Below are 14,785 nucleotides of genomic sequence, written 5' to 3'. Positions count from 1 at the left end.
TAATTTTATTTTTCCCTGGTTGCATTATTTAGCAGATTCCCAATGATTTCCAGATTGGGCAGAGACAATTAACTATCAAGAGGTACTGCAAATTGAAAATTGCAGTGGTACTGGACTGCCCAGCCTAGCTCGCCTGACAAACACCCTTTTTTTCACTGTCAGCATGCTTCTCATCAACTTCCTGTAGCTACTGCACCCTCTTTAGGCAACCCCATTAAATACATTCCCATCTGCACTGAAACCCGGGAAGGATCCTCCCACTGCTGCAGACAATTACACTCGACCTAGATGGCCTGGTCTACTATTGTACCATCTCACACCTACCCTTTGTGAGCAAAGGGATTGAGAAGACCATTTCCAGCCAACTGCATGAAAGGATCACTCAGCAAAATGTATTACCAGACTACCATTCCAGTTACCAACCACAAAGCAGCACAGAGACCTCCACCAACCAAGTTATTAATGATTCTGTACGCATTCAGGGCAAAGGGAACCCTGCGTACTCGTCCTCCTTGAGATATCTGCTGCCTTCAGTACCATTAATCCCAAAGCTCTTCTGAACATTCAGAATACCGCAAGACTCCATCCTAGCCCCTTTCATCTTCAACCTCTATAAGATATCTCTTGGGCAACTCCTTTCCAACCCCGGCCTCAAAAAACACCAATACGCAGATGACAAACAGCTTTATCTAAAGACCAATTGCACCAACAACATCAAGCGAGTCAATCACTGTCTGTCCCTAATCAAAGCCTGGATGTTAAGTGCCTAACTGAAGCTCAACACTACAAGGACTGAACTAATTCTCCTAGGAAGCATGTCCAAGACCAGTTTTTATATTGACTGTGACCTTCCACTAAAAAGACATAGCACCAAAAATACTCAAGCAGCATGGTATACGTGTGTTGCTGTGCTGCCTTTCATACCTGCATTCTTGTTAGAGAGAATTCTCAAAATGTGCTAATTCCTCTCTACCTTAGAGACCCCCAGCTCGTTTGCTGAACTTTGGGACTCTGTACTTTTTAATTCTGTTTGTTTTTTCTGTGTTTATTTCTTTTGCTCATGGTGTTTTAAGATAACTCCATAGGCATCATCTTTTCATGTGTGTTACACAGCACCCTCAGTGCAGTGACACAGGGATGTCTTTTTAGGCTTCCCAAAGGTTTAAATACTTTCTCTGGGATAAACTACAGTTTCCCAGAGAATGTAAGGTTAAATTGACTTTACTAGTCTTTTTAAATTCCTAGACCCAGCACATACTCTCTTCCTATAGAGTGCTGGAAAGGGTTACCTAGTATCCCCTGTGTCTAGAAACTCATGTAGCAGTCAAATGCTACAATGTTTTATCGAAATGGCTAGTGGCAGTGGTTTTAGAACAAACTACCATGATTTTTCCCGACCGCGAACACCGGTAGCTAAAAAAAGCGGGAGCCATGTTTTTCAAGATGGCGCCTTAAGCCCCTTTGTTTAAATGGGCCCCGGTCTTCTTTTTTCACCATTTCTTTTTTGGAAAGGTCCTTCTAGTGTTTGTCTCTGCGCGCCAAACCAGGTTTGGTCCCTTTGTTTCCATGCCTTTGGCAGGCTTCAGGACTGAAGACCTCCTCTGGCTTCTGAGTGTCTGGGGTGGGCAGGAAGTGAGGGAGGTGCCCGGAACTCCCTGTGCTTAGTCTCCTAGGAGACCCAAATGCACTCTGGTGTGATTGGCTGGCTGACTGTCCGGCAAGGACAGCCACCCTGCTGGGTGAGTGGCAGCTAGGCTGGAATGAATAGGAGAAAACTGTTTAAAAGGCGAGTCTCCTGGACTGGAAACAGAGTCGACCACTGTAACGAAAAAAACTGAAGACAAGCTGGAAGAGGACGGCTGCTGCAACTCCTGGACCATTGGTTTGCCCGGTGAAGCCCTGCTGCAAGTGCGAATTGCCAAGTTCATCTTGACCGAGAAGCCCCTTCAAGGACGACTTCTTCCTTTCAGTTGGTGAGACCAATCAACTCGTAAGCCACCTGGATACCATTCTCGAAGCTGGTTAGGATTAACCAGGGGGAAGGATGCAAGCTTGTGTGCTGGAATAACAGCTACCCGAACTGAAGTGACTCTGTTTTGTCAGTGTTTTCTGACAATCCCGTGCATTGCAGGAGTACCCCGACGTCCTCCCTCTTGTACGCACGACTGAGGCTCAGGAACAGTGAGATCAGCAGAAACTGCCAGGAACCAATGTCTTCAGCTGCATCTTTTGCTTCATACTAAGGTACTGTGCCAACCCGATTGAGAGAACGCTTCTCTCGCAGTGAAAGTTTGTGGAACTTTCCCAATTTACAGGCCTAATCAGCTTGTGACCCAACAGATGATTCTTTTTCATACAAACTACTTCTGAGAACTATGGCAAAGACTTTACAGTTTACTTCAAGAACTGCTCTTTCCTATCCAAGACACTAGTCCATTGACTTTTGCCTATGCCTATTGAACTGAATCGAGTCCTCTAGTGAACTATAACTATTTGCACTGCCTATGAAAGTATTTGTGACCTATTGTATTAATTTGTGCCTTTGCCTTCCCATTCAAAGTGACTGAATTATTTCAGGGGAGCTTAAATTGTTCAGAAACTTATTGGTTTTGTGTTGAAGTATATTTGTGTATAATATTAAGTTTCCTCCTTCTAGTGAATGTTTTCTAAATGATTGTGTAATAAATCTATGTGTTTTACCAAGAAACCTTGAGTGTAAGTGTCTACTTGAACCACTGTGATTGTAACACCTCTGTGTAACATCTTGTACTGCTCACATTCCCTCTTGAGATAAGCCTGACTGCTCAGCACGCTACCACAAAACTGTGTAGTACAGACTTATAGCAAAGGTTGCTTTTTGCTTACACCTGTAGTCCTAATTGTATGTGGTGGTCCCTGATGGTACTGCATGCAATTCTGCCTAACAATTATCTCCTGTTTTCCAGAACACTTGTTCAAGCCCTGGTCATCTCCACCTAGATGCTGTCATCCAGCATGCTGCAACACACCCCATCATCTTTTAAAAACTGACTCCATCACTTACAAAGCAGTCACAACCAAAAGGCTGCACTACTTGGCCTTTAAACTCACCATGTCCAGAAGTCACTGCACCACTAGAAACAACAGCATCGTTATATATACTCTCTCTGGAACAAGTAACCAACACAGATAAAACAGGATCCCTCCAACCTCCACTTCAGAAAGGAGAAATACTATTACAATTCATTAAACCCAATATATGCCTGCAATGTTGAAGTCAATTATTGGTGAAACTTGCCAACTTATCTTTTGGATGAATACCATTTTCCCCACTGTGCATTATTTTTCATAGTCATTAAAAGGGGCAATGGTCATTGTCATGGGATCAGGTCAGTGGGCTTAGTAACTGAGCATTTGGGTGTTTGTGCTTTTTGTTACAGTATGGTGCCTTGAAGGTGTCTGTTCTTGAATTGGGTGATATCCTTACCCAGTCCCTGGATAATGCATAGTGCACAACATAGAGGTACAACATTGGCGATGTAAGGAGGTCATACTTAACCTAATAAAGCTAATTCTGATTCAAGGAAAGAAACGGTGCAGTGTGTGATCGGTCAAAAACTGTTCAGAACACTATACAATGTAGCTGATTTGCAAGGTTAGGGATTCACTGGCTCTCCTGCATTATCTTCACTTAAGACCACGGGTCCCAGTGCACTAGGAAGTCTTTTGAGGTTTTCTGAGGAATACTGATGCAGATGAATCTCAGATGAACCATGTTGCTCTGTCTTTACAAAGTAAGGCATGCAATGATTGCTGCTAAAAATGAAAAGGTACAGTTCTATATTGTTTTTAACAGTTGATGAATACATTACTGTTGTTAAAACCTCGCACTTTTATCATGATATCTTTTGGGTTAAACAGGTGAATCAAACATTGAACAAATTCAATTGAATGTAAAGCGCAGTATCATGGACAAGTATACCCTGTATTGCCTTGGTTTTGGGTTTGATGTGGACTACAAGTTCCTGGAGAAGATGGCACTAGAGAACGGAGGTCTGGCTCGTCGCATATATGAAGATTCTGACTCCGCTTTACAACTTCAGGTTGGTTAAACTGGCATGTTATAATTTCATCAAGCAATTTCTGCTATTCTATTAAGTCTCAATTTAACCTCTAGTACTTTATTCTAAGGACTAAGATCAGCGGTGCAAGTGATTTCCAAAAAGTACGGAGGCCGTGTTTCGAAATACTGCAGGTTTCACTGCTCCACACACAGAAAGCAGTAGGTGGCCAAGTTATCTCCACTTACAGTGGCAGTAATGGGCCAGATGAAATAACCAAATGTGTTCAATCCGTCTGTCCATAATCTAGCCCAGTGCATTTAAAAAAAAAATAGGGTGTGAACATTACCATTAATCAGGCGGTACATTACCATTACTACAGGCGATAAAGGTAATTCACTGGAGGTCATTTTGCTCGTTGGCATGAATGGAATGTGTAGAAGCCTTCTGCCACGAATTTAGGCCACGCCACATGTTTAACCATTTGTATAGCTGAGAGGAGGAACGCAACTTGTATTTCACAAGCCACAGATGCTCGCGTGGCAGGCAACGTGTACAATTACACACGCCTATCTTGTTTGCAGGGAAGGCAGTGATTATAATTAAAATTAAACTTTGACTGCCATGCATGCATGGCAGGCAGCGTTTAATTGTTTTTGTAAACGCTGCCTGACATGCTCACATGGAAGGAAGCGTCTACTCATTTGCATGGTGGAGTGCAAATGTGTATGGCAGAAGACGATGTAGACGCATTCACACTGCCTTTTGTCCTGCACATTTGCACTCTGACGTTCAAATGACAAACATGTGTTGGCGGGCAAGGGAACACCTGAGTGCAAATGTACCATGTCCCAGCCGTCAAATTACGATATTGATCAACATTAGCTCCACTGTGTTTTTTTTAACACAGTTAATTTTGTTAAACACATAATGAGGGCCTAAATGGTACTTTTTTTGTAAATTCCAAAGTCAAGCAGTGCCTTAAGGCATTCATTTGGTTTATAAACCGTCACAATGATCACATATTATTATATGGAAAATGCACCTTTCACTTTTAGTTTTCCTCTGCAGTAGCACTCAGACAGTACATTGGAGCAAAATATATTTTCCTCTGACATGTCTACCGTCTCATTTCAAATTGTCTGAAGTTAAACTATTGCTAAAAATAAGTTGTTTAGCTGCAGATCCCAGATGAATAGTCCTCAAACCCACTAACCCACAGATGTTTAAATGAATTCCACAATAGGTTATGAGCAGAGCGGGTTACAGGGTTGTGCTGACGGAGCTCTAAGATCTCCTGTGCCGGTTCTTTATTTTTGATCAGGCCGTTAAATAGTGTACAGCCCCGTAAGGTTATAATAACTTTGAAGACATGCAAAGAAAGGCTGCTGTATGGTTTCTTTATTTGGTGTATAGATATGTCCTTTCTCCCAGTACAGCAGCAGGGTTTAAAGTTGTGTTATAAAGAGGGGGATTCACAAGACACAATTATACGCATGGAGCTGCAGAACTAAAACAAGAAGCGATCATGGCACTAACAAGAGTCCTTTAAAAATATAAAAACGTTCTTTAAAAATATTAAATAAAGTCCTTAGAAATAAATAAAAAAGAGTCTTTATACAGTGCACTGTTACTATATTGCAAAATTCATACTTGGGGAGACAGCCTGGCTAGGTGTTTTCAAGGTCCTTATTTGATGCAGGTCTTTAATTTTTTTGTTTCATGATGGTTGTCTGTTAGGCAAGGTAGCAGAAGCACGTGGGGGGCCCAAAGGTCTTATAAGTTGAGCTGATTGTGCTCGAAGCATTCCAGCACCTCAACAGCAGTCCATGGCGCTCTTTTTATCTTGATATGGCTGGGCTGAGTATAACAGGTGCAGCCCAGCAGTGAATTGCAGCAGTGGGGCCCCCAGTATTTTTCCACTACCCGGGCCACATCTGCCAGCAGCGGCCGGGGGAGTTGGCCTGCCTTAGGAGGAATTGGCCCCTTCACTAATCACATGGCGCGCACCACCCTCTCTTGGGGAACCCTGCATATGACATACATGGCCCGGGAGGCTTGTATTGAAGTTGGGTGCTCCCTGTCCTCACAGGGAGCGCAGTGAAGACGTGCCTGGCCCAGTGTTGTAAAGAGTTGCCAGGCCGCAGTGAGAATGGTTGCTGCCATCACGCTGTGAGCCTGGGCCCCGGCAGTGAAACGGCTGCAGGGGCACTGGCTGTAGGGCCATTCCCTGCCTCCTAAGCGAGACCTGAAATTCAACTGCTCTAACGGCGCCCTGCTTGCACCCCCGCGTGCATTCTTTTGCTTTGTTTTGAAGGATCCCGAGCATTGTCCAAGTACAGTGTGAGAAATATATATATATATATATATATATATATATATATATATATATATATATATATGCTATTTTGCTTTTAGACTCAAAACTCTAAGTCTTCGCTTGTGATAATGAGGACTGATACAGTAATGTTGTAATAACTAGATGATACATTGTGCATAAAACCGTCTTAACTGTGGCATGTTTCGAAATGTGAGGAGAGAAGCTTGTGATCCAACTTTCTTCATGTAGGGCACTAATGTGTATTGTAAAAATCATTAGCAGTGCACCTCTAAATGTACCTTATGGCCAGGAAAGGACCTATTTACAATGAAATCTAATACAATCAGGAAGCTTGAATGGATTAATATAGCTGCCCTCAACACTTGATTCTACCCATGGCAGCATATTGTAGTAGCTGCATCTCCTGGAGACAGGTTACTTGTGCCATGAATGATTTAATGAGTGCTCAGATCTGATCTCTTTTACTCAGGACATTCAATCCCATGACATTGACGGGGTGGATGGTTCGCATATGTTATATTATCTGGGTTCGCACTGCGCACCACTGCTATTTGCATGCAATCTAGGAGCTCTGGTTGAGCTGGGAGAAAGTTGGTGGGTTGGGTTAGTTAGGAGGAGAGTGAAAGGCAGGTTTGCAATGCTTTATTTTTAGGTTGCAGAACGGAAGTACCCTGTAAGCCTGTTAGCTTTCTAGGTATTATCATCACCATCACTCATAGTTGCATTCTGGGACTAGCCCATTAAAGCTATACAAAAGAACAATATACATTAAAAAAAATCGAAATATGAAATGACAAACAATTGGGTAGTTTCATCTACACTGCTTGATGAGTGTAGGTTAAACTAGCATTGGAAAGTCAGATGTTTAGACTTTTCCTGAATTTCACATGGTCCTGTAGGGTGTGGATGTTTCTCTGTAGTGTGTTGCAGTGTTTGGCCACCAAAGTGGAAAAGGTGGAGCATCCATGTCTTTCTCTACAAAACCTTCTGTTTTTTTTAATAACTTGCCATTTCTCGATCTCAGGTCTCTGGTTGGATGTAGGAATTCTGCTTCAAGTGCTATGTGCCCTTGGGCCTGATGGTGCGCGTTACAAATAAACAAATACAAATACAATACAAATACAATGCAGAACTGGATACTTTTTTGATTGGTAGCCAGTAGAGTGCTCTGAGAGCCGTTGTTCTGGGTTCTCTCCTGTTGCGTTTGAGAAGTAGTCTAGCTGCTGTATTTTGGATCAGCTTTTGGTGAGGTAGTCCAGCATACCTAGAACAATGCTGTTTGCATATTTGATTCTTGAAAGAATCGGGGAGATGAGGGCCAGCGCTCTATTTGTGAAGTAGAGGTAGGGCGTAATCTGTTAAACAGAGGTGGTAGAAGTACTTTTTGTTTATTGCATGGACTTGGGGTTCCTTTCTTTATTAAGTGCTATGGTTTACATTACAACCTTTTCACTTATAAATAAGATGAAAAGGATCCAATTAAATAATAATACAATCAAATATATATCCTATAATTTGTAATCTCATTCAGCAGTGATAAAATACAGAGTTAAAAGACTCATATGTTACATAATACAATTAATCCATAGAATTCTGCGGGAGTAACAATAATTTCACCTGTCTCCATACATGTTGAGCTGCCTGAGTAATAACCCTCGAGCATAGACTGTAAATATTAGACCAAAATTGGTTTCCACTTATATGTTTGTCTATTTGTTTATTTATTTACAATGCGCGCCTCACCCAAAGGTATCTGGGCGCAGTACAAGATAATACAGTTTCTTGGTTACACATAATGAAATAAAGGCACACTTGAATATCTAATATATGTACATGTACAGTTTCAAAATTAATCACAATTTCAAAACAAGGCAGTGTAGAGAATATCTCATAAAAGCATAGAGTACAGATAGTATAACATATGTACAGGGACTAGTGAGGGTCATCGTTGTTCTTCATGTTGTTTCTGAAGCTGCAGAGGGATTGATTGGTTCTGAAATTGGGAGGGAGAGAGCTCCAGAGTAGGGCAGCCATGACAGAGAAGATTTTGCCTCCTGCTTTTTTTGAGTTTATATCTAGGAACTTGTAAGCAGCCAGAATTAGCTGATCTTGTAAGTCAGGCATATTGTTTCAAGGTGAATTTGTCTGAACTATATTGAGGGGCTAAGTTGTTAAGGCATTTGTAAGTTAGGGATGCAGTTTTAAGTTGAATTCTTTCTTTGATAGAGAGCCAGTTGTAGTCTCTTCTTATGGCAGAGAGGTGATGTTTACGAGGAATGCTCAAAGCTGTCTTAAGGGTGTTATTCTGCAGGATCTGTAGTTTCTTGGTGATGTATGTGTTGGCCCAAAGATACAGTCTGTTGCAGTAATCAATTTTGGATAAGACTAGGGCTCTAGCCAGTGTAATGCAACTTTTAGTGTAGAGTAAGGGTTTGCAAGCTTGAATAAGCTTTTAGGTACAAACTTTTGCAGATGCTGTAAAGCTGACCTGTTTTCTCATGTTTAGGGAGGACTCTAGGTAAAAACACAATGGGCCTCAATACGACCCTGGCGGTATGTTATGGACTGTGCCGGTATGGCACCGGCACCATCCATACCGTACCGCTTTATTCCGAGTTTCCCTCGCGAGTCCCTGACAGCCCGCCAGGTTTTACCTGGCGGGCTGTGCGGCAGCCTCAAGGGAAACTCCTGATTGCACTGGCATCATTATCAACAGTGTCGGTGCAACCATGCTCCCGACCCCAGTTGTGCCCAATGGGGCAGAATGGGGATCGGGAGCCCAGCATTACATCCTCCTGCAAATGGGCAATTACCGGCCCCTTCATCTTGTGATGGGCCGGTTATTTGCCAATCGCGGGAGGCGGTGCCGGTAGCGAGCATGGCGGTAGCCGTGCCTGCCATACAGGCACGGCTACCGCCATGCTCGTGATGAGGCCCAATGTTTTTACTTTGCTGGCGATTTTAATGATGTTGCCATCAATGTTAAATGAGGGGTATTGGTCACCTAGTTTGGTGATGTTAACGCGAGTGGCTAGAAGGTTGAGTTCTGTTTTTTCATCATTCAGGCAGAGACCGTGTGTGGTCATCCATGCCTGAATGATAAGGTAGATTCTGTTGATCAGGGCTAGGTCCTTGGCATAGTCACCTGTTAATGGGATAAGGATCTGGGTGTCAGCATAGTTTGTGTAGGTGACACCCATGTAATCCAGGTTATCAAACAGTGGTTTGGTAAATGCATTGTACATAGTAGGGGATACACACGATCCTTGTGGGACTCCGCATGTAATATAGATTGGGATTGCAGACGCTGAAGTCGAGAATACTCTCATTGACCTGTTGTTTAGGAATGACTTAATCCATGCTGTGGCTTCTGGTGAGAAGTGCAATGTTGTGGAGAGGTGATTGCATAAGATCTTATGGTCTACCAAGTCTAAGGCAGCCGATGGATCCAGCAGAAGGGCTGAGTTTCCTTTATCTTTAAGGTCATCTATTTGCGTTTTTAGGTCAATCAAGGCTGTTTCAGTGCCATGGTGTGGCCTGAAGCCTGATTGATAGAGATCTAATCATCTGTTAGACTCCAGGAAGTTTTCTATTTGTTTATAGGCAGCTTTGTCTATATTCGTCAACAGGAAAGGGACAGTGGTAATAGGTCTGAAGTTAGTGGGTATATTGGGGTCGAGAGTAGTTTTTATTAGGAGAGGCAGCCCCCATGAATTCTTCTGATTTTTAGAAGGGTTTCTTTGTTGATGGTAGTTGGGTTGTTTTTCAATATGGCTTCACATTTTCTTTTTTCTTTCCTAAGGTCTTTGAGTATAGGGGTGAAGCAAATGTTCAGGTGAGCAGTCGGTTTACTCTTACACATTTTTAAAGGTACAATAGAGTCTAGAGCATTATTAATGGTTTTATTATAGAGTTCTACTAGTTCCTTTGGGTTAGATGCGAGTAATGGTGCCTGCAGGGGTTCGAGGATTGGCATTAGATTATCAACCATTATATTTGTCTTTATTTCTGGTTAGAATGGGGGATGCTATGACCTTTGTTGACATTAGAGGAGTGTAGTCTGCAAGGGTGAAGGTTAGTAAGCAGTGGTCCGTCCATGATAATGGTTCGATAGCTGTTATATTTGTTGGGCAGTTCAGGTCTGCTAGCCAGTCCAAGGTTCGTCCTTTGTCATGTGTAGGTAGGAGAACTCTCTGAGTAAGGCTGAGCTTGGTCAAGGAATTGGCTAGGGGCAGAGCCGAATGCTCGGCTGGATCATTAAATCCCAAGTTGAAGTCACCTAATAGTAGGATTTGAGATGAGGGTTTGGTATTGGCTGAAATGATGTTGTTAATGTCATCTTCAAATGAGCCCAAGGGACCTGGAGGGCGATAGATCAGGTGCATGTTTAAAGTTTGTGACGTGGAAAGTGACAGTTTAACAGTCAGTAGTTCACATGATGAGGTGGTGATATGGTGACTAGCTCTGAGGTTCAGCGAGGCTTTAGCAATGAATGCAGTGCCCCCCACCCGTCTGGATGATTCTCTGTCTGATCTCAGAACAGTGTAATTGTCCGGTGTGGCGATAAGGAGGGATGGGCCTGCAGATGCGTGTAACCAGGTTTCGGTTATTGCCAGAAAGTCCAATTTCCTATCAAGTATCAGATCAGCAATTTCAGCTGCGTGGGCGCGACTAAGGATCTTGCGTTGATTAATGCTCCAGTAATGGTGGAGTTGGTATTGATGTTGGAAGCTTTAGGTAGTGTAGGCTTGTATGAAGGTTTAGTGCAATATTTTTAGGTGGTAGCTTTGTAGTACTTGTCCTATGATTGTTAATTGGAGTGGCAGTAATAGGTAAAATGTATGATCTACCTAATCTGGAACCGAGTCTAGAATTTCTTACTTGGTTTTGGCAAGGGATAGTCAAGGTCAGTACTCTCAAACTCATCTTAGTGGAGTTTGAGCTACTGTCTGGGGTGGTTTTCCCTTGTTTTGATGTAGTCCAAAGGGGCTGAAGAATGCAAGGCAGGGTACAGCATGCTCTTGTTGGGGAGGTAAGAAGGGTGTAGGTTTGATATTATGGCCAGCTTGTAGTGGTGGGAGGATTGATGTTTGTTTGACAGTGTTGTCAATAGAGTAAAGTACAGGCATGGTACTGGAGTCGCTAAGTGTGTGTATCAGTGTTCTGGGCGTAGAGTGAGCAAGCAGAGACATGGGGCTATGGTGCTCAAGATACAGATTGCTAGGTACAGGCTCACCCATACTATTCCAATATTGCATGAACTAAAGGAATCCATTCTGCTATGCAGTAGATGTGCAGCGAAATATGCAGCAGTGAATAAATACACGTATGACTACAACAAAGACAGTTATGCAGTGGGCAAGGCAAGCATGTAATCAAAACATAGAGTCATGCTGACAATCTGGCAGGCATATTGTCATACAGTCGGATGAGGTATATTCATGTGACGGTGAGTTTTGGAGTGTGGTGCGAGCATTGTAAGACAATGGGATGACAGCATGACTGCACGGCATGCAATGAATCCCCAATGGTCTGCTAGCCCTCTAGTTTTTAAGCGGAGACTGGGCAATAATACAGTTAGATCAAGGGGTAGGGCAACATGATGACGTGTGTTAGTGCAGGCAGTGAGCTAGGTAAGATAAAGTCGGCTTCAAAAGTTAAATGGTGGACGGCTTAGGTCGGGTCGTCATCGGACAGTACACAAATGTCATATAGCTCTTCCACTATATCTCCCTCAATGCAGGACATTGAGAGAGGAGATGTCATATGGATTCCGATTTGCCCCCACACAATCTACAGATCCCCTCCGGGTGTTTGTTTCCTGGCTTCAGTCACCAGAAGTGATGGAAGCAGGTTGAACCTTGGCTTCATACCAAAGTATTTCAGGCTTACAGAGAATCAAGTATGGGAAAGGTTCCAAGTATGGAAAGGATTGTTTTGTATACATAATTAATGATTTTTTTTCCCTCTAATTATTCCATATTTTGAGACCTGTCCCATTAGTATTCCTTCTTTTTTAAGGTGTTCTTAGCCACAGTTATATGTTCTGTATGATCCATATTCCAGCCAATACCGGCATGAAATTATTTACATGACAACCCCAGTGCCTTCAATACTGGATTAGATTCAGTGGAATGTTTGCCACCTTTCCCTTTACCAACCCATTTGTGGTTCTCTACAGTCAGTCAGTATCTTAAATATTAAAATACTCCTCTTCACCTTAATACAAGTTAGGAGTGATATCAGGCACCTCCATACCAGGCACCTCCATAGGCAAACATTGGGGCAACCCTAAGGCACCTGTAAGGTACCCCTCCACATTTACCCTCCATGTTTTTCAGACACCTCAATGCCCTTTCAGTATACATTTCTAGGCCATACAAAATACTCTGAACAATGTTTGTATTGTAAAACTGACGCATGCCTTCCACAGAATAACCCCCACTCATGCGGACAAAACTCATAATCAAGCCCAGTTTGCTCACTGCTTTAGTATACGTATGTTGTTTTAATCGATTTGCAGAACAAGTCATGGACAATAATGCCCTTAGGAACACATATGATTGTGCGAGCTCTATAACTTCACCCTCAATATTCTATTTGAAATTGTGGTGCACCCATTTGTTTGCCACTACCATGATCTTTGTTTTAGATGTATTAATTTCCAGACCATTTTCCTTTGAATAAAAGTACAATGCAGAAAGTTGGTGTTGCACTCCTATGGGGGTTTTATCTAGCAACACTGTCATCCGCGTACATTAGCCAAGATATAGGCTTGTGCCCGTTCTTAGGTCAACAATTATTGCAGTGATCCATAACAGAACAAAATTCAGTCACATTCCAATTGAATAGCATTGGCACAAATACTCACCCCTGCTTCAACCCTCTAACCGAGCTAACACATTTGAATAGTAGGCCAGATTGATTAGGCCTTACCGAAACTGAGCTGCCTTTGTAGAATTTCATTATAAGATTAAATATCCCTGGACAGAGGCCCCATGTATGTCAATTCTCCCATAGCTGGTCGCGATCAACGTAGTCTAATGCCTTTGTGTTCTCTATGAAGACAATGTACAGGTTTCTAATTTTCTTCTGTAATGTATGGAGAATAAGATATTGCAATGCCCAAATATTATTGTATGCCCTCATACCCCTACATAATCTCGTCTGCTGTGGTTAGAGAATCATATTCCGGTCCGCCCACTGCCATATTTTCTCCAAGAGAAGGATACAGAATAACTTTTCCGGCGGAGTCAAGCATGGCCAAAAGCCTATAATTTGCCGGGTTCCCCCAATCTCCTCTATTGAAGATCGTAATAAGTGGTGATTTATTCCAAGAGCTCTGGAGAATTTCCTGAGCAGTAATTTTATGGAATACCTCCCACAATATCTTAGCCCAAAGAGTGTGATCACTTCTTATTACTAGGTTAGAAAGACCACCCGAGTCAGGGGCCCTAGATGGTGTTAGATAAGTAATCACCTCTCAAATGTCCTCCATAGGGAATAACATATCCGCAGAGGAGATAGCCATGGGAATTATCCAAGATCTCACTGGGAGCCTCTTAGAATGCTCATACAATTCTTTAATATAGATCTCCCACTCAGCCTCAGTAATAGGATTAATTTCATTGGTTTGATTTACAGCAAGGCACCACAAATGTTTATCGTCATTTGTCCTAAGCAGGTTAGATATTATCTGCCAATTTTCCATACTTGCTAAGTTTTTGTACCTGCAAACCCAGTTTTTATATTTGGTACAAATGTTAACAATATGTTGCTTACTGCAAATGGATGTAATCAAACCACTCCTTTCCAATGTATTAACATGTCCTTTATTACAGGTCACCACCCTTTTTTTTAGATGCGATCATCACATCATAGAGCTTTCCAGTATGACCTATCTTATCTAAATTCAATTTGGCAGGAGTGCACCAATACAGTTGGCGTAAACTTCATCGCCACGTCAGTAGTAGACTCCACCTTCGAAAATACTCCATTATTTAATAGCATTTGATTTATGGCGTCTACTCTATTTTGTGTCCAGATGATCCTATTCCCTTGGGAGTTAACCCCTCAAAATGCCACCTATGTTCATTTATTCTACAAATCTCCACTTTCAGCCTTGTATGGTTACTAAACTCAGTAAAGGTCTCAGATACAGCCTGCAGCAGTAATCTCGTATGAACTGCTACAAAAATGTAATCCAATCAAGAAAAAATGTTATCATTGGTCATGATCCAGTTCTTATTGGGACTCTTCATTCCACTCTGATCTAAGTACATCAAACTATATACTTGCATGACATCGATCCATCTTCGCTCCTGAATGTGGGGGGTTTAGCCTCTACCAGTATATTTTACAACTGACGGAACCTCGTTGTTGATCTCTACCTTATCGCAGTGGG

At 42.4% G+C, this 14,785-nt stretch overlaps 1 protein-coding gene across 6 annotated transcripts in view; it reads left to right on the top strand.

Moving 5' to 3' along the window:
* LOC138566370 (inter-alpha-trypsin inhibitor heavy chain H4-like) overlaps positions 1-14,785 on the top strand; it is a 1,003,937-nt gene that overhangs the window by 317,001 nt on the left and 672,151 nt on the right. For all 6 annotated transcript variants that reach the window (XR_011301923.1, XM_069643539.1, XM_069643537.1 and 3 more), the window contains exon 10: positions 3,901-4,082. Coding sequence is in view for 5 of the 6 variants with exons in the window: in XM_069643539.1 (XP_069499640.1) it covers positions 3,901-4,082 (182 nt within the window). In the remaining variant the exon portion in view is untranslated. The remainder of the gene's footprint in view (positions 1-3,900; positions 4,083-14,785) is intronic.

Source organism: Ambystoma mexicanum, chromosome 2p (assembly GCF_040938575.1).
Source record: "Ambystoma mexicanum isolate Mex_15411 chromosome 2p, UKY_AmexF1_1, whole genome shotgun sequence".
NCBI classification, from domain to species: domain Eukaryota; kingdom Metazoa; phylum Chordata; class Amphibia; order Caudata; family Ambystomatidae; genus Ambystoma; species Ambystoma mexicanum.
The sequence above is the reverse complement of the archived record's forward strand: the minus strand, read 5'-3'. Positions and strand labels throughout refer to the sequence as shown.